We start from the raw sequence: 19,988 nt of genomic DNA, 5'->3' as shown, positions 1-19,988 counted from the left end.
TAGGCCATGAATATTATTTACTACTTGCGTATTAGAGCGGCTTACATCTATTAAAATTCCTTTGGAAATGGTAGGATGGGGCCTGCTGCTCCTCTCAGGGTGCGCAGCATTTTCTTTTCCAGCCACCAGAGTTCAGCAGGATGGAAGAATTGGAACTTGTATAAGAATTTAAGGTTTTATTTCATTTAAAACATGTCAAATGTTTTATTAGTTTAAAAACTAATCTCTTTTAAACATCTCATCCCTTCTTCCCACCAAAAGCAACCAGCTAAATAGAACACCTCATAATTTCTATATTAAGCATCCAGCTAATAGGAGATAACAACCCCCGCTCTGTTATGCAGCCCATCACAGAGGGCACTGTAGTGGGAGCTGTTTAACACCGAGCAGACACTAGACTGCACACCGTTCCCCCAAACAGGGCACCATATGCTTTTATTTCTCCAAGCAAACACTGCAGCACATAATGCTCTGCTAAAGGGGGGAGGGAGGAATATTTGATGCAGCCTATAAGGAGAGTCAGGAGGAGAGAAGGATTTCAGTAATAAATTAAATGCTGTCGGCAGTTTAAATGAATAAATAAATAAAAGCCGAGTGCAATTACATTGATGTTCTTCTGGAAGAAGCTCAGCAAGCTTTGCCTCCTGCCAGGTCCGGGACAATGTGTCACAGGTCGCTGCTGGCCAAGTGCTCCCCCTGACCCGGACTGGGCTTTGCCCTTTGCCTCTTTTTGGGATGGGCTCAGGTGGGAATGTGCGGCACATCCATGCACCTTGCCCATCAGCAGTTATTGCAGTTTATTGCCCTGCCAAGCCTGAAATGAGCCACTATGATTTGGCACAGAGCTGAAATGCAAATAGACTCTGCAGGGCTTCTAGGTCAAGATGAGCTTTCCCATCCCCTTCAGCTCTTGTTGAGCGAGCTTTGCCCACTGGCAGCCTTGGGTGCACCTGGGGAGGACGAGACTTCTTGGCTTTAATGGCTTGAGGAGCAAATGGTGGAGAGAGGGGAGCAAAAAGGAGTGATTCAGGAACAAAGGCATGGGACAGTGAGCTTAGATGAGAATTTGGAAGACACAGGAAGAAACTGTTCCATCAGGGCTCCATTGTAGGGGGGTGGCTAAGGAAAACTGGGTATCAAAGTATGTGGAGAAATGGGTTTTGCTCCTACTCGGGTAGGAAACACTTGTGTCTTCTCAGGAACTCAGTGTTAGCTGCTACCAATACCTTACTCCCACATTTGCCCAAGGGAACATGGTGCTTTTGGCATCGTCTGGGGTCCCAAGTGGCTCTGGGGAGTGTGGGCTTCTTCTCGGTGTGGGTCCCACATGCACCACGGGTCTGCCCACCTGGCTTTTGGCCCCTCTTTGTCAAAATGAAGCCTGTGAGAAGAGAATGGATTATTCCATGCACAGCAAGATCTGGCTAGGAACATAGGCTTTCTCTTTTCACCAAGTTGGACCTGCCCAGAGGAGCCCAAGAAAGGCAAGTAATCCATTCCCTCGAGTCTCTCGCCTTGGGCATCAGTTCTGTCTCGTGGGGTCAAACACCGGACGCCGATGGTATGATAAAGAGCCAAATTTTGATATGGCAGTGGAGCTGAGTAATGGGTTACCACAGGCCTCTCTGTTTGGTCTGATTTATTATCTCTGCTAATTATCCCAATAAATCAGTGTTTGAATGAAACTCGCTGGTGATGCTAAATGTGAAGGACTGTTAGGGAATTAACATAGAAGAATCTATCTGTTTATATCAGAGAATTAATAAGGTTTAGCTTGGAAAAGGGTAGGCAAAACGTGCAGAGAGAAAAGCAGTATGAATCACACTGAGAGCTACCTGTGTGCTGGCACATCATATCATCACTTTGCCAGAGGCATCTTCACCACCATGGATGGCATCCTCAGGTGCTACTTCTGGGCCAGGATCAAGGCAGACGCACTGCTGGCCCAGCCTATCCTCACACTCCAGGAAATTTACTGAAAAAACAAACAACCAAACCAAACCAAAACAAAACCAAGCATATAAATTATAAAGCATCAATTAAGAAAAGGCTGAAGTTCCTGTGCATGCTGACAGAGGAGAGGGGTGCTGTGCAGAAATCTTGCTGCTTTTCAGAGTGGAAAAAACTTCCCAGGTTCAATGCCTACAAGAAATATTCCCCAAGTTCCTGAACAACCAGTAACCCAATACCTGGGGAAGCTCTATATCACCCACGTGCATCCGGCTAGCTTTTTGTCGTTTTCTGTTACAGCTCAAACTAGCCGCTGCAGGCAGTACAAAGTGAGTGAAAACTCTCTAATAACAACCAGGTTTTGAATGCGGGTTGAGTCAGTGCTGTTGGTTTTGTTCGCTCACTACGGCTCTTGTGCTCCACCCTTTTCTTTTTTTTTTTTCTTTTTTTTTTTTTTCTTTCAGCTTTTGCAATCTGACAGAGGCGGGTGGAAGCAAGTTGAGAGAAAAGACATTCCCCTGGAAAGCAGCTGGAGGACAGTCTTTGACCCCTGCCTGCACCAGGTAAAGGACAGAGGACCACACTGCTTGCTTTACCTTAAACAAATCCCCCCAGGAGATCCGTTCGTGGTTGAACTGATTTTCCAGGTAAGACCTTTTTTTCAACCTTCAGTTTGGCAGCTGAGCACTTCATAACCAGGAAGTTAAATATGACTGAGGACAAAACACATTAGAAAATGGCTAGGTTGTGTAATGGCAGAGAGAGAAACGTTCAGCTACAGATGCCTCCTTTTACGTCAGTGTACCAGATACGCTGCTTTATTTACTTGGTTATCAGCCTCAAACAGCTCGGGCATTGGTGCCATCTGACATATTTCAGTTACAGCTATTGAAAGGAACTTGTAAACAACTACATGAAACACAGAAAGACAAAAAAAAAAAAAAACCACAAAGGTTTCATACAATACAGAGGTTTCACCTACTTTGGCAAAGTGAAGGAAAGGAAGAAAAAGGGAGGGGGAAGGGATGCTCATTGCTGGTGAAGCTAGCTTTCTGTTCCCACTGCAAGAACTAAGTTTCTGCGAAGTCCATCTCCAAAAATTAATAGAGTTGTAGTTGTGATGCTTTGGGGAAAAGCTTGGGAACAAGGTGGAAGCTGAAGAAAGAGAAGGTCCAGAATAATGATCAGATACTTTTTACCTGATGTTTGATAATTCAGGCCTGCTCTTTAAATCTGTTAGATGTGGTGGTGGCATGATGCAATAGTTACAGGTTTTTGACCATTTGCATCCTAAATGTGGGTAGCCACCCTGGAAACACCTTCTGCTCCTGCCAGGACATTATGAGAAATGGAGAACTTGTATTTTCATTGCTTTCTTTATATACTGAAACTATATAAAACTTCCATACAATTCGGTGGACACTATTTTTCATCATATTAAGAACTGAGTCCTGTTGGAACAGTCAGAGTTTTTTCTTATGGTTTTATCTTAAGAACCACACACAGGTACTTTGAGAACATTTTGGGACGTTTCAGGTCAATGATCTGAACAACAGTGCTCTGTGCTCGGAGCCATCTGAAACTCACTGGTGCCCAGGGTGGAATAAGAAAGGTATTTGGCCACATTAAAATCCCATTTCTTGCCACCCTACACCAAGGGCTCAGGTCTTTGGGCTGCTTTCTTCCCTCGTGCTCATGTAACGCAGCATCCTGCTAAACCTGCTGCAGATGGGACAGGGAGGGCAATGCCTGCTGCCTGGGAGACATCTGCCTCCCCGAAACACAACTATGAGTGCAAATACATCCCCAAAGAGACTGATGTCAGAAAATGTGGGGCCCCTGAAATTTGTATTTTTGGCCCAAACCTTGGTTTCCTCCCACTGCTGGTGCAGGGCGGAGGAGCAGGGCCAGGAAGCTGAGTCCTGCTCAGGGAGTGGCTCCCAGCGGACGAACCAAAAATCTCCCACAGCCTTTTCTGCCTCTGTGGCTGTAAAAACAATTCTGGGCTCCAGGTCACATCTGCTACCTCCAGCACTGAGAGCAGACGCAGGTGTGACTGGCCTCTGCCAGCCTGCCCAAATAACGGAGGAAACACCATGGACGGGTGGGTTTATTTCAGATGCAGTTGCAGGGGAGGCTCTAGATTGCTCTGCAGGGGAGGGAGGGTTTGTTTTCTGCTTCTGCTTTGCTGAGTCAAACCACGAGTAAAGCAGTTCAGAGCTGGAGAGTCTCAGTTCCCGTAATTTCTAGTGGGGAAACAGAGCTGTTACTGTTTCTGTTCCTTCCTACCGAGATTTGTAGCTTTGCTGGGCAGGAACTCTCTGCTGAAATGTGCTTAGCACAGCTGGAGCCTCTTGTCACAGCTGTAAAAGAAACAATTAAAAATAACATTTGTGCTCATCAGCAGTGCCCCATTGGCTTCCCTCAGTGCTAATACTTGCACTCAGCTGCCTTTGATAGGACCATTTGTCAAACCCTGCTCCTCTTCTGAGCAGGTTGCTCATTCTGATGACAGCCCCGTTACAACAGATGGGGAAGATCCTTCCGTTACTTCTGACACAAGCTATGGTATTTTTTTCACCCTTCTCCCAGAGGCACCATGGACATCAAAGAGTATTTTGCCAGAATTTCTTACCGAGGCTCCTACGACAAACCGGACCTTGAGACCTTGACGGAAATATTCCAGCACCACATCCAAGCAGTCCCTTTCGAGAACCTCAGCATCCACTGCGGGGAAAGCATTGAGCTGGACCTGGCAGCCACTTACGACAAGATAGTGAAGAGGAAACGCGGGGGCTGGTGCATGGAGAACAACCACCTCTTATCTTGGGCCCTGAAAACCCTAGGGTATGATGTCACCCTTCTGGGATCAAAAGTTTACGTCCCGGAGTATGATGCATACGCTGATGACATTGACCATCTGCTGCTAAAAGTGGTGCTTTGTGACAAATCCTACATTGTGGATGGCGGTTTTGGGATGGCCTACCAGATGTGGCAGCCAATGGAGCTGATTTCTGGGAAAGATCAGCCTCAGACTCCCGGCATCTTCCGCTTCCTGGAAGAGAATGGGACTTGGTACCTTGAGAAGGTGAAAAGGAAGCAGTGTGTTCCCAACCAAAGCATCTCCACTTGTCATAATGTGGACAAAGAAGTTTGCCGGCGAGTTTATCTCTTCACCCTCCAGCCACGAGACATAGAAGAGTTCAGAGCCCGCAACCTGCACCTTCAGACTGCGCCGGACTCGCTCTTTGTTACGAAGTCCATCTGCAGCCTGCAGACAGCCGATGGCGTCCGGGCACTGGTTGGCTGGAAACTTACTGAGATAAAGTACAATTATAAGGATAACATGGATCTGGTGGAAATCAGAATCCTTGCAGATGAAGAAATGGAGAAAACACTGAAAGAGAAATTCAATATAACACTAGATAAGAAATTTGTACCCATCAATACAAGCAGGTTGTCTCTGTTTTAACTCACTGTCTGAATTATAATTCAATCTAGTGGCATTACATGCAATTCTTCCCCCTCTTTTCTGACAAGCATCTAAAGGTTAAGCTTTCTCTTTCCATCTACCCCAGTGTAAGGCAGAACAGATTAGCATGAATCTGGAAAATAAATTGATTTTCACAACTGTTCCTGCATCTCTCCTTGGTTTGGGTACAAATTGTTTCTTCCTCACTCAATCAAATCGCTCCCCTTCTGTTTGTGCTTAGCTGGCAGCAGACGCTGCCCATTCCCTGCTCCTTTCACCTCTTAAAAGCTTTTCCCATGATACCAGAGCAGCAGGGTAGGGCGACGGAGCACTATGTCCCTTTCCTTATTACTTTGGTCTGCCACCTGGGGAAAATCATACCCACATCTTAAATTAATGCTATTTTTTTGAAATGTAATAGCCAGAAAAATAAAGACATCCAGTGCCATTTGCTACAGTAAGTCATAAGCCTCTCCATTGTGCTCTTGCACTCCTAGCACCTTCTCACATAGCAGTCGGACAGTCCTTCCAGTACCGAGGGGCTTTTTATGGCCTAAAACCAGTGATGAGAAATGCTACGAGACAATTCTGCCTTGTTTCAGACTTTACGTGACTCCTGTTCTCTCAGTGACATAACCAAAAAGCAGAATTTCTTCAAACTGAAAGCATCTCCCATGGATTTTGTTTGTGACCACCCAACAGAGGACTGCTGGGAATGCACTCTCCTTGCACAAGGGCATTGCTCCTACTCCAAATGTTATTGCACATCAGTTATTTTGACCGAATTCAAACAAGTGCACAGAGTTATTTTTCCAAAACATATCTGCTTGACTGAGAATGTGTTTGCAGTGGTACTAATTATATAGATATAAGGAAAAATGATGAATCTTAATCAGATACCTAAAGGCTAAGATTGTTACTATGAGAAATTACACAAATGTAATCACTTTGCCCTTTGAGATGATGCTTGATGTTCCTTTATGTACAAATCACAGAAGCATTACAACTATGTACTTACAACTAAGTAAATCATGTAAGTGAATTAGAATTACATAAAAAAAAGAAAAATTGTGAAATTTTCATTTTTTTTTCCGCCCATATTGCAACCTTTATTCCCAAAGTAAAAAAAGTAAAAAAAAATCATTAATCACTGCAGTTGTCCTGATTGTTTGCATATGCAGATGTTTTGTAGCCAAGGCTTTTAAGAACGCAAGGACTCGCCGTCCCTTCATTTTTGTTTGTTAGGCAACGTGTGCAGCTTCCTATAACTAGAAATTTACAGTTAATAAAAGCAGCTGCTATTCTGCACCTTCAAAATGTATTTCTTAGTGACACAGGTAGTTCCCCAAATCCACGGCTTCCCAAAACTCATGTGTGTGTGACTGGCCGCACGTGTTGGTCCCTTATACCACATGGGCCTCCCCCAGCCTATGGGGAAATGAAATGTTAGTGCCCAGGGCCAGCAGGACCTATTCCAGGATCTAGCTGGTCTGGAAGCTGCCCAAAGCCGATGTATTTACCCCCACAGTGCCTGGTGGCTGGGGCAGAGCTGTGGGATGGAGGCAGCCTGGCAGCACAGGCAGCTTGCGTGGAGGCGCGGGCAGCAGCTGCAAGGCGTCTGTGGAAACCCAGGCCTGGGAAGCACCCCGTGCCTGGCCTCTTCTTGTGCTTCGGGCTGTTTTGTTGTCTCAGGGGAAGGGGTAGGGGGCTTAGCTCATCGCTGCAGAGATGCAGCACGCAAAGGGCAACCAGTAATAGGAAAAAGAACGCTGTCCTTTCAGCTGACTCAGCCCCCAGGGTGCATGCCCTGGCTGCGGCCCATTGGCACAGCTCAGCACCTCCGGCCCTGAGAAATCACATGCGGCTCTGCCAGGGGGAAAAAAAAAGAGGCTCTTCAGCTCAGATTTCACTAGCTTGCTTTTTTCCTTATCACAGACTTCAGAGGCAAATCCTTAAAGGCATAGCGGGCTCCGGGAGTGCTGTGCTCGGGCAGTAGCATCCTCGCTGAGTGAGGACAGGGCTTGCAGGGTCTTGGACAGCTGAAGGCCTTGGCAAACCTGGCCTTGCTGCTTGGGGGGTCGGCACCAGCTGCCAAGAATGACTCGGTGCTCTGCGATTAATCCTATAGTAGCCGCCCCCCGCCAACTGATCAGTGACTTGCTTGGCTTGGATTAGTAGCTCTTAGTCCTAAATCGCTTCCTACAGGGAGCCAGGCCATGTCAGTGTCACTGATGTTACAGCTGTACCAAAATTTGCACTCTTGCTTTGCAGCTTCAGCATGGGTGCAAATGGCAAGGTGCCTTGGAGATTGAAGCATCGGGGTGATCTGAGGGTTTGCGTATGGGGTGACAGCCACTTGCACGAGGTGCTACCTGTGATGTGCTGCTCCTTTGTGTTCCTGGAAGGCTTTGGCTCTCAATAAGTAACGTGGGAGGTTTAAGCCTACTCAACATTGTAAGCAATTTGGGGAATGCATCATGTTCTGGCTCTTTGTATAGCTCCTACAGCAGTTAATTGCATGACAGGGCTTTCTATGTATATGTCAAAACAACGAAAGCAATAAGGCCACCAGAACATAAAATGTGACAAAAGACAAAACCATCTGCCATCCTGTCCCGGTTCTGCTGGAGGAAAATCCTGCCCCTGCCAGGCAGCAAAAGGCAGCCTGGATCTTTAAGGGCAGCAGTGCCTGGTGCAATCGTTCCTGGGAACTTTGGAGCAAGCCAGCCCAGAAAGCCTGCGGCTCCTGGCACAGAGGTAAGTACCCGTGCGTCTGAGCTCTAACTCCAGTGCATAGCTGCGGGTCAGCCTGGCTGGAAAAGCCCACCCCTGCGTGTCTGCATACCATGTGCTTAGGCACTATAGGCATATTAGCAAGGTATAAATTACAGCAACCCCAGGGCTGACACCACGCGTAGCATTGTGAGGCCATTGTCAAAGTACAAAGATCAAGCACTCAAGACTAGCTTGTTTTATGCTGAGCCAGAGTATATGAAAAAGCCGGCTCCTGTCTTGCAATGCAGCTTAAAATCAAATAAATCGTAGAGGCATGTGCAAAAGGATCCTACCTTGGAAGTCTCTTGAATTTTAGCAGTGAAGAACTGTTCCTACCACTGAGGTGAATTATGAAAGGATTCAGTGATCCCCAGGGAGGCTTGCAAACAGGCACAACTCCTGCCTGCATCCTGCTGCCCACCGAGCTGCTCCTGTGAACGCGCACAAATGGAGCTCGGCTGCTGCGGGAGCAAAAGTAAACCAGACCCAGGTCTGAACTGGGGCAAAGAGATTTATTTCGCAGCCCGGTTCAGGATGCAAACCATCCCCTGGGCAAGGGCTCGTGCTGTGTTACAGTCCTGCTGGGGTGGTCACTGTTGTGCTGGGAAGAAAAGCTGCCTCCGGGAGGCCAAGAGAGCGAGCAGCGGTTTACATGGCTGTTACCTGCCTATATTCGCTAGCACTGGTGGTTTTGTACTGCAGCCTTATTCTTCTTACACCTATTTCAGTATTAATAGAGATCAGAGCCTGTTTTGGCAGCAACCACAGGCCTATCTCTATTACACAACCTGTATTAAATTGATGAGGTTCCAAGCTTGGGAAACTGAGGCACGGGCTATGCATTTCCCCAAACCCATTTTCTCAAAGCTTTGCTGTGTACACTGCCCAGGGAGGCGCCCACGGCTGGCAGAGGGGCTGCTCATACACCGTGCTGTCCCTGCACCAGGGCCCTCGGGGACCCCGACCCAGGAGATGAGCTACAGGGAGTACACCAGGGCTTTGGCTGCTGGCCTGGAGCACGGATGGATGGGCACTTGCCCAAAAGAAAATGTCAAGCTTATGAGACCCACCAGGCTCGCAAGGCTTGCAAGGGACTTGCTTGGGCCCCTCCTGGGCAAAGAGGTGAAGCTTGGCACCATTGTGAGAAAGAGATGTTTCTATCGGGCTATGCAGAATGGCTGAATATGGGAATAGAGAGAAAAACAGGGCAGAGCACCACAGGATGGCCTTGGTAGTGTACATGTACGTGTGTCCATGTCTGTAGGGGGGCATGGCTTTCTACAAACAGCGTTTCCAAGGAGATCTTGCCAGAGATGAGTACCCTTGTCCTTATAAAGGGGTAGAAGAAAAAAACAAACAAAAACTGCAATATCAAATCACATTACTGCTTTTTCATGTAGCTTTGCTGGGTCTTTTTGAAATTAAAAGGTTTATTTCTTATTCCCTGATTATGATAGTACTCAATTTTAGCATATTTTCCTGTGTCACACATTCTGACTGTTGGTACTAGTACAAATCAGCAGCAATACAACTAAGTCAAGTGAGTTATGCTGCTGGTATCAAAGTTGGGGTTAAAGTCTAGAGATTAGGTCTTCTGATGTGCTTACCTTCCTGGACAAGGGTATTTCCACTTATATATCTGAGATGGGATTTTCAAAAGCTCCTTGCACTCCCAGACACCGGATCGAGCTGCTGTCACTGCTAGGGGAGCAGGTGGACCAAAGCTGAGAATAGTTGTGGCTCCTGCATCATCTACATCAACACATTTTTGGGAAATCCTCCCAGGGAATGCATGACTGATTTCAAGGAGAAAAAAATCCACAGACCTTTTGGAACTTCATACAGTCCTTAGCAGATTGTGAATCGTTTTGGTTAAAAAATAAAAAAATAATAATTAAAAAAATATATATATATCTCCTTGCATGGAAAAAAAAAAGCCAAATTAAATCTAAATTAAAGGCAAAACAAATCCTTGCAGATACCAGATGAGTCAGTGGATTAGAAGTGTTACAGGGAGCCTTTTGCATCTTGGCCATGCAGCCAGTACCAATGACAGTCTCTTTCTGCTAATGAAAAGAAAGGGGATCACCGACATGAAGACACAAAATACATACAATAATTTGAGCTGAGGCTAAGGTCTTTGATTTGTAAGAGATAGTAGCAGAAACCAAAAGCCACTGAACATGCCTTGAAGGCATTCTTAATAATTATCAATTCCCTTGACCCATAGGTTAGAAAAATTAACAATCTCTTCCTTTCAACAACCAGGGTCAAAGCACTGTCTGAACTCCACAGGGAAACTAAAGAGATTAAGAAAACAACAACCTACTTCACATGGAAGCTTGGCTGAAACGCTGACATGCTGAGAAGTTAATCCCAGTTAGCTGAAACCATGAATGTAAAAATTTCCAGTTAAATTTTCTGTGATAAAGAATTGCTTGCCTGATACTATAAAGGAAACAGGAAAAAAAACAAAAACAACAACAACAAAAAACCTGTGACTTTTATGCTGATTTGGGCTAACAGCTGTTTGCAAACCTGTTGTTTGCTAGTTTTATAAAATTTTTGCCACGCGGATCCTCATCTGGGGCCAGAGATTATTATGTGCCATGTCTGTGTTTTCCTATAGCAAAGTTACCCACCTGGGTTGAAGACAGTATCTGAGAGATAAAGCTTTACTGTTACCTGCTCCTATCCTCACCTCTTTCTTAAGAAATAGAGATGACAGAATGCAGGTTAGACCTGCTTGATCTCCTACCAAAGGCACAGGTTTCTTTCAAATCTTCACTGAAATGGCCTCAGCTACATTTACAGGCTGGTTAACCTGTGCTGCAGAAATAAAATAGGAGCGAACCCCTTGAGAGCTGCACAACAGTAACTGGCTGTTTTCCTACTCACACAGGCAAAATGAACATTCAAGAGTATTTCGCAAGAATTTCTTACGATGGCTCCCATAAGGATGCAGACTTGCAAACCTTAACAGTCATCTTCCAGCATCACATCCAGGCGATTCCTTTTGAAAACCTCAGCATGCATTGTGGGGAGACCATTGACCTGGATTTACAATCTATTTACAATAAGATTGTGAGAAAGAAACGTGGTGGATGGTGCCTGGAAAGCAACTACCTTTTATTTTGGGCCTTGAAAGAAATAGGGTATGATGTTTGTATTCTTGGAGGAAATAGTTATGATCCAGCAGAGAAGGCATACACTGCTCACATAAATCATATCCTGCTGAAGGTGGAGATCAAGGGAAGCCCCTACATTGTAGATGCTGGCTTTGGTGGTGCCTATCAGGCATGGCAGCCAGTGATGCTGATTTCTGGGAAGGATCAACCCCAGATCCCTGGCATCTTCTGCTTCAGGGAAGACAACGGCATCTGGTACTTTGAGAAAGTCAAAAGGAAGCATTATATTTCTGAGCAAAGCGTCCCTCCCACTAATACAACAGAAATGGGCAATATCAGAAAAATATATTCATTCACTCTTAAGCCACGCCATATAGATGACTTCCAGGAGCTAAACACATACCTACAAGTGTCTCCGGATAACATACTTCGGAAGAAGTCAATCTGCACCCTCCAGACCACTGAAGGGATTTATGCCTTAGTCGGGTGGACCTTCACTGAGATGAAGTACAACTACATGGAGGACACGGACCTCCTGCAGATCACAACTCTTACAGACGAAGAGGTTGAGAAGACACTGAAAGAAAAATTCAATATAGTGCTAGAAAACAAACTGGTACCAGTAAACGTTCGTGGCTTGCCACCTAATATAGTGGATATGATCTAATTCTAAATACTGCTAGATGGGTCTTTAAATTTCCAATATAAACCTTCTAAAATTAACATTAATAGAATTAATCTGATTCTAAAGTTGAGTTAATCAGATGAACACAAAGCTTGGTAAATTCAAGTATATTGTTAATTAACTGCCTATACTGATTTTGTACTTTTTCTTAAACTTCTCCTTTAGAAACTGAAACATCTCACCACCTTTAATCTTCTCATATGGAAATTGCATTTTGTCTCCCTTAAATTTTGTTCCACCTCTCTGGATCTCATGTGCCACAAAGGAAAAAAAAAGCTGTATTACCATTTTACACAAGAGATTTGTAACATTTTTTGGTATTATTTCCAATCTTCTCGACACAGTTTTACAAATTATTGAGTTTCTTTAACAGTCTGAAATAGAGACTCGAGCTGAATTTGGACATCAAAGACTTCCTGAAAATAAAGAGGTTAAGACTTTCTCAAAAAAAGGCACTATTAGGTACTGATTAACTGCTGATGAAATAACTTGAAAGACTTGAGTCCTGTTCCGTTACTAGAAATTGGCTTGAAGTCAGCTATTTATGCAAGGACACTTAAACAGAAACAAACAAACAAACAAACAAACCGAATCCAAACTCTCCAGTCCTGAGTGCCCAATTTTAGCTGAGTGCACAATTTTAGCTTTTAGAATCAATAGGAGCTGAGACACTTCAACAGTTCTTAAAAATCAGGCTTTTTGTATCAGAAGTTGAAACAATCAAAATTAGATCAACCTTTGAAAAATATAATCTAAACTTTTGGGGCCTGACTCTCCTTGACAACTTGACATCAAACAGGCATGACAGTATTATAGCTAAACTGCTTTATATTTATTACAAGTAGTTTTCTGCACAAAAGCTACATTAAAGAAGAAATCCTGGAGATGCAAAAGAGAGCACTGGGAAGTTAGGACATACCAGCCGCGTGGTTTCACAGCACATTGGGTGTAACATGACAGACTTTTTACTTATATGAGGCTGAGTCTTGCGGCAGGTACTGCACAGGATGCGTAATGAGAAGGTGACAGAACGACATTGGTCTTCAGCCAGGAAAAAGACTTTGACACTTATGTCAGTCAACAATACCAACTGATGGGGCAGTTGATGTGCCTAAAACTCAGGTGCTTCCCAAGATACAGCCCAACATGCTCTCTGTCTTCCCAAAAGGGACACCCAGCTTTCCACCTACATCAAGTGAAGGAGACATGCTTGACAAGGAGAGAATCAAACAGCTACACAACGTGAGGATGCAGAAGGCCAAATTTTGGAGAAGCAATGGATTACTTTGTTCTCACACAACACTGTTCAAATAAATATTTGTCATGGTATTCATTAGGCATGGCAGCTCCAAAGTAACTACCTGCTCCAGTGGAGGCTTTGAACAGATCAGAAAGTTCCTTTGTGAGCAAAGACAGGTCATTTTGTACATCTGCAGAGCTTGGAAAAATGGAGCATGCAGTTCTTCGGCAATGCAGTGCACCCAGAAGGAAGCAGCTTCCCCACAAAGTGCTGACTCACCAACTAACAATAATGCAATTATAAAAAAATTGGAGCCATTGTGAATATCTACAGAAATTATGTTACACGGAAAACAAGTTCGGTCTGGTCTCAACCAGCGGAAAACATAAACTTCTACTAACAGAGAGGAAACAAAGTTTAATTTGCTCATGGATCAGTGAAGTCCAAAAATGTGCATTCAGTTTGGGTGGACTCTGCCCTTTCTTGGCATTTAAGATTCAGGAGTGAGGGACAACAGAGCTTAAAGAGGAAGACAGCCCTCAAAATTTGTATCCACTCCTGGCTGTACCGACTGCTGCCCCAGTAATAAGCAACCCAGAAGCTGCAAACATAAACAAATAAGGTTATTTTAAGAGGTAAGTCTATTTTGTTAAAACGAACAAACAAAAAATGGTTTCTTTATGATGGTAAAGGTCATTGGGAATAACACAAGCAAAATTCACTTTAGGATAAATATTTAAAAATGTGTAGATACAGGGCTAAAATATTGCCTGCTAAACATGGACTCTTGAAGAGGACAAAACAACAATGTAATTTCAATTCTTATGTCTTACTGCTCTTCAGGTGGATATTCACTTGACTACGAGATTTACTTTTGTTTAGATGCAGTAGTAGATATAAATGTAGTAGATATAAATTTAGAACTATAGCCTTTTCTTTAGATTTTTAATTCATTTAAAAAATATTGCACATGCAAAGGAAGAAAAAAGCAATTTAATAATTAATAGATTCTGCTTTTTGGAAATAAAATTACAGGCCTTTAAAACACAAATAAGAAAAAAATGAAGTTACAGACTGTGTTTTACCTACCCCAGAAAGCCCATGTGCTGATGCATTAAGGTAGAAGTAGGCAGACACGTATTTTAACAGCAGAAATGCTGATAATGTGCATAGTCCTAGTAAGAAATATTTTTTGCATGAACACCTTCATTTGGACATTTAGAAATAATCCTTGGAAGTTCTTTCGCTGATGCTTTTCAATGCATAAATCATAGCCACATTTGTAGGATTACCTTTTTAACAGCTAGCTTTTCATCTGATCTGTTCACAATTCAAAAGAACTGTAACTTTCATCTCTTACACTTAAGATCTAACATAGATCAATCGTATTATGGAACTGCAGAGAGAAATTACAAATATTATAAACTCAAGATACAACTTTATGCTGGTGTGATCTACTTCATGTTCACAATCTGACCAGGTAGGATCAGATAGACTTAGATTCTGCAAATCAAAAGGAGAAAGTCCCAAAAGTTTATGTTCTACTTAACAAGGATTACGTTGGAATATCCTCCAACAATGCACTTAAATATCACTGGAAGCTAAATTCCCTCTGTAGAAGATACATGGGGCTCTCCATTCACTTTGGACAGCTGCTTCTATAACATCCATATGCACATCATAAATCTGTCACTGAAAATCACCTTGAGAAATTCTAGCTTGCACTAAATGTTCGGTGGTTCACTGCTAAATTTATCTGAATACAATAGACATCCTGAGTCACTAATATTAAGTGTCTAAACCTCAGCTTACTGTATGCACAAAAGATTTTCAAGTAGCTTTGCAGGCTGTCAAGAAGCTAAATATTTGCAGTAACTCTGGATTGCTGAAATACTTAGTGCTTTCTTTGTAAAGGTTGAAGCCTTCAAAACATTTTATCTCCAGCTCTATATCCAAGCAGACAATCTACAACATATTTTACAAACAGTATTTTATCAGATACCTACAGAGCAGCCAACTCAATGATGGCCGGCAGACTGCGATGGGCCATCGTGAAAACCAGATCACCGGCATGACTTTCCATGGTATTAGAAGGCAGAAAGCATGCTGAATAGTTTCTCATCAGCAATTTTGCTCATGAGGAGTCCTACCAAGCCAGGCCAGGAGGCAGACATTGCTACAGGCAGGACAGACCAGGGATGCACTGTATCAGGCTTCAGTAAATGCTTGGTTATGCCTGCTTTTGTAGGAATAAAGTGAGTTTTGGGAAAGGCCAGGACTAGAGAGCTGTAAGGCACCCACCGTCCACTTTTATGACACCCTGAGAGATATGGGCACAGCGGGGAATAGAAGATGTGCTCTTTGTCTTTTAGGTCACTCACCTTTGTTATTCCAACACCAAAATGAGTTTTAGCAACACTCAGAGTAGACGAGACACAGTGGTCCACAACTCTTGAATAGGTCAGAGGTTTTTTTCAGCTGTAATTATCCGAATAAAACTTGACACTTTACAAAATGTGCAGGGAGTATCATTTGCACTTTTTGTCAGAGGCAAAAGGGACATGTGGTGAACAAGCCATTCATTTATGATCACAGGCCAGTGGCACACTCATGAAAAGAACATGTGAATCCTGACTCAAATTATTCTGCCTCCAACTGGCAGATGACACTGCTTCACCTACTGGCATTCCTTTCATTGAACAGTGGATTTAGACTGATTTTCATGAAATGTTCTGAACACTCCCTAGCGTGATCTTACATTGCTTCTTAACCCGGCAAATACAGCAAATCCCTGTTTCACAGCCATTGCATATATAAGCTGCAATTGCATCAGCTGTTTGCCATAGGGATGACTAAGACAAAAAGCAAACCCCGACATGCACTGCTCTTCTGTGCGCTGGGAACTGTTTGATATGAATACTTGTTACCTTTAAAAAGCACTCTGATGAGGTTCAGTAGATTAAAGCATCTTTGCTGGCAGCAGCCTGGGCAGTTCTTTACAGCATTGTAAGTCATTGATGTAAAGAAACAAAACCAAAACGCATTTCCTTCCTTTACAGGAGGCATGAACCTTGAAGAATATTTTGCAAGAACCGGGTATAAAGGTTCCCTTGAAAATCAAGATCTGGAAACCTTAACTGATATATTCCAGCACCACATCCGTGCTGTTCCATTTGAAAACCTCAGCATCCATTGTGGGGAGAAAATTACTTTGGAGCTGGAGCACGTTTATAACAAAATCGTGCGGAGGAAGCGCGGTGGCTGGTGCATGGAAAACAACCAGCTGTTAGGCTGGGTCCTGAAATGCCTGGGGTACGATGCCAGCTTTCTGGGAGCGTACGTGTTCAATCCGCACAAAAACGCATACGCCACCATCATGACCCATCTCCTAGTCAAGGTAGTTATTGACGGGAAAGCCTACATTGTTGATGGAGGCTTTGGTGTATCCTATCAAATGTGGCAGCCGATGGAGCTTGTGTCGGGGAAAGACCAGCCCCAGGCACCTGGTGTCTTCCGTTTCACAGAAAAAAATGCCACCTGGTACCTTGAGAAAATGAGACGGAAACAATATATCCCCAATCAAAATTTCTCAAATTCTGATCTTCTAGAGAAAAAAGAGTGTCGGAAAGTGTATATGTTCAGTCTTGAACCACGGACAGTGGAAGATTTCCATTTCCAGTGTACGTACCTTCAGACGTCTCCAGATTCCCTCTTTACGAAGAAGTCTATCTGCACACTCCAGACCACTGATGGCTTTCGAGCACTCATCGGGTGGACGCTCACAGAGACCACATACAATTACAAGGAAAACATGGATCTGGTGGAATTTATAACCCTTAAAGATGAAGAGGTGGAGAAGACACTGAAAGAGAAGTTCAACATCACTTTAGAGAGAAAACTTATCCCAATTAACGTCAAAGGATTTTACACAATCTAGATGACTGGAAAAACCTACGATAATGCTACATGCGTACTGTATCTTCCATGGTCTGCGCAATCACTACTGCGAGATTTTGGGATCCTCTTGCAGGCGACTGAAGGAAAAATACATTAATACCAGATTAAAGGGAATTTCACTCTGGGGAAAGGAGAAAATCAGGGATTTAAGACTCGTCTGTCAGGTAGATAGAATTATTTTCTGTGAGATGACTGCAGTTCAATTTTTGGCACAAATGTAGAGACTGATTTGAATCTGGTTATAAACTTGGGTAAGAAATATGTCTGGGTAATTTTGGAGTGCCTATAGCACATAAATAGGAGTAAGGATTATTCATTGTGATATGCTGCCAACACATTTTCTATGGTCATTACAGGAAAAAAGTCATCTGTGAGCTTTTAGACAACGAAGTATGCATTTAAAACTTCATTTTTCACAAGATCTAACCACTCACTGCTCATCTCATTACCTTTAATATAGGTTGAACAATATTGCCATCTTTGAAAGGAACATTAGGTGTAATTCTTTCACCATCATCCTTAGGTGAAAATATAGTACGAAATGAAAATTATCATCATGTGCATCCCTTTTGTCATTACTGCAGTAAACTGCCCAAAGTAATTTTTGGTATGTAGGTATTTTTCAGTTGATGCAAACTGTATGTATTGCAGCATTATTGTGGCTGATGGATTCTGAGGATGTACCCAACACTCTTTGCTTCTTATAAGTAATCACCGTATAAAGGGGTGAATGGTGCTTAAATGTCTCAACTAGCTTAGATTTACTTCTATTCCAAATGGGGTAGAAATTTTGTATTTTTAGTATTGTAAGGTATTTGTATAACAAAGGTGAAAGAACAATGAAGCTAACCCCACTTTAGCCGTAATTCTACCCTGCTACCTCTTTGTGTATAGCAAATATGAGGGTCCATATGACTATACTAAATGATTAACACTTAGCACAAGATCTTTAGTGTCACAAGTTAGTTTCTTCATCTGTATTAAATTGAAAAAAATATATATATCCAGGAGCTGACCAAATCTAAAGGAACTCCTTCCTTTAAAAGTTATTGTAGAATTGCATTTCCACATTAAAAAAAAAAAAGTTTCCCCCACCATACTTTTCTGCAAAAAGCCTGATCAAGAAAACCACTGAGAAAGGGGAAATGCTCTCAAGTGCATGAAAGAGTAGCAGCAATACTGAAAAACACCCTTTCTCTACTTTTTCTCCCCCATGTATGATAATAGTATTGGTGAAATGCTGATTCCTTTCACTGATAGTGTGTCTTTTTGCTCAAAGACATTATCTGATCAAAAATCTCACAAATACTGTAAGTGTGTATTTGGAAATAAAGGAAAATAAAAACAGAGTTGCTGTAAATTGAGCCTTCCCCCAAGAAACTGCACGATTCTTTTACGCACCGTTAGCTGAGTAAGTGAGGTCTGTGCAATTGTACTATCATCTGCTGGTCAGCCTTCCCCACCACAAACTTCTTGAACCAAACACACCGATACTGAACAAGTTTTACAGTGGAGTTGGAGATGGTAACTTCCTACAAGTTCCAGGAAAAAGAACTTGTAGGTTGAAGAGGAGGTCCCATAGCCAACTCCACCACTGCTGGGCTGAGCAGCCAACAGCTCTGGGCTGGCCATGGGGTATGCTGGCTCTTCCCTGCTCATCGGTGGTGGTGGCAGCTGATGGCCTGGGTGCACATGTGCCTGTGCAGGGACAAGGAACCAAGGACCAAGTGGGAGGCGATAGAGGACGCTGAAAGATCTTACTGAGGTGGGAATACAGTTTTTCTATAAACAATGGAACTAAGGACTTTGTTCTATAATGTGTTCTTATTACTGTACTTATTAAGGTCTCATTAAGGGTTTTTATTTCTTTCTAAATGATTGATCAAAACAAGCTGTTCCTCAAGACCCCAAGGAACACTCTGAGCTTGGAGACACTTACCACCTCCATTTTAGCTGACAGAAATTCCCATCTGCATTCAACCCAGGTCACCAAACCATACTCATATGCAATGAACTACAGCTGTTTCCTGGTGCTGCTGCCTCTTGCCTTGAGGACAGCCATGAACAGGTTATTTTGCCTCTGTATTTCTCTAGAGATAGTCCTACTATTGCTCCCAGGTAATTGCTCAGGTTGTGGTGTGCAAAGGTTCCTGGAGCAGAGCCCTATGGATTCATAACGACATTTTTAACTGTGCGTGGAAAGATGGGACTCAATCCAGGTACCTCTTTCTAGTGTTCTGTTCTTACCAAAGATCTATGGGGCTGCCAACAACTGAACCTTTAACCTTCTCTCTGACTCCATCTGTTGGTAATTACTCCCCGAGATGGGCTTTTCCTCTCTGTGCAACAGTTATAACCAGCTCCTCATTGTGCAGCATCAAATCACACAAAGAAGTGTTAACACGTACAGGAACAGTTTCACAGTTTAACTAAAGCTCCCCAAAAGCTGCTGATGAAAGCCCAAAGATATTAAGGTGTGAATGTTAGACCCAAAACGTCTCAGAGGTTTGAGCTGAGAATGGCGTAAACAGCAAACAAAATCAAACCCAGAGGCCTCATACTGGGGTTCCATTAGCAAGGCATTATTGGAGAAGACAGATGCTCTCCTAGACTAAAAATAGTAATAATAAAAAAACAACAACCAAGTCCTTAAAGCATCAGCTCTTGGAGAAACTTGCATCCACATGCAGAAGTGAAACACGGGATCTCACAGCTGCAAGGCAGTTTGACACCCTTCACCACCACTATGCCTTATTTATTAATGATCTCTCTTTAAGAAAG

The 19,988-nt window shown here is 43.2% G+C and overlaps 3 protein-coding genes across 4 annotated transcripts; all 3 read left to right on the top strand.

Moving 5' to 3' along the window:
* Positions 1-2,233: 2,233 nt before the first annotated feature.
* On the top strand, positions 2,234-5,585 carry LOC118246522 (arylamine N-acetyltransferase, pineal gland isozyme NAT-3). Of its 2 annotated transcripts, none has more exons than XM_035543665.2 (3): positions 2,234-2,279; positions 2,415-2,597; positions 4,543-5,585. In XM_035543665.2, exon 3 carries the CDS (start codon positions 4,550-4,552, stop codon positions 5,420-5,422), a length of 873 nt encoding a protein of 290 aa, XP_035399558.1. In that variant the 5' UTR covers positions 2,234-2,279; positions 2,415-2,597; positions 4,543-4,549; the 3' UTR covers positions 5,423-5,585. The 2 variants fall into 2 exon arrangements, with proteins under 2 accessions (XP_035399558.1, XP_035399559.1); XM_035543666.2 differs by having other exon boundaries at positions 2,250-2,279; positions 2,415-2,513.
* A 2,158-nt stretch (positions 5,586-7,743) lies between these two features.
* Positions 7,744-18,279, top strand: LOC118246524 (arylamine N-acetyltransferase, liver isozyme). Its single transcript, XM_035543668.2, has 3 exons — positions 7,744-8,179; positions 11,100-13,885; positions 16,310-18,279. The coding sequence occupies exon 2, from the start codon at positions 11,105-11,107 to the stop codon at positions 11,990-11,992; it is 888 nt and encodes a 295-aa protein (XP_035399561.2). The 5' UTR covers positions 7,744-8,179; positions 11,100-11,104; the 3' UTR covers positions 11,993-13,885; positions 16,310-18,279.
* Positions 16,315-17,187, top strand: LOC126913100 (arylamine N-acetyltransferase, pineal gland isozyme NAT-10). Its single transcript, XM_050713256.1, has one exon. The coding sequence runs from the start codon at positions 16,315-16,317 to the stop codon at positions 17,185-17,187; it is 873 nt and encodes a 290-aa protein (XP_050569213.1).
* Positions 18,280-19,988: the final 1,709 nt, after the last annotated feature.

This window comes from Cygnus atratus, chromosome 12 (assembly GCF_013377495.2).
Source record: "Cygnus atratus isolate AKBS03 ecotype Queensland, Australia chromosome 12, CAtr_DNAZoo_HiC_assembly, whole genome shotgun sequence".
Classification (NCBI taxonomy): domain Eukaryota; kingdom Metazoa; phylum Chordata; class Aves; order Anseriformes; family Anatidae; genus Cygnus; species Cygnus atratus.
The sequence above is the reverse complement of the archived record's forward strand: the minus strand, read 5'-3'. Positions and strand labels throughout refer to the sequence as shown.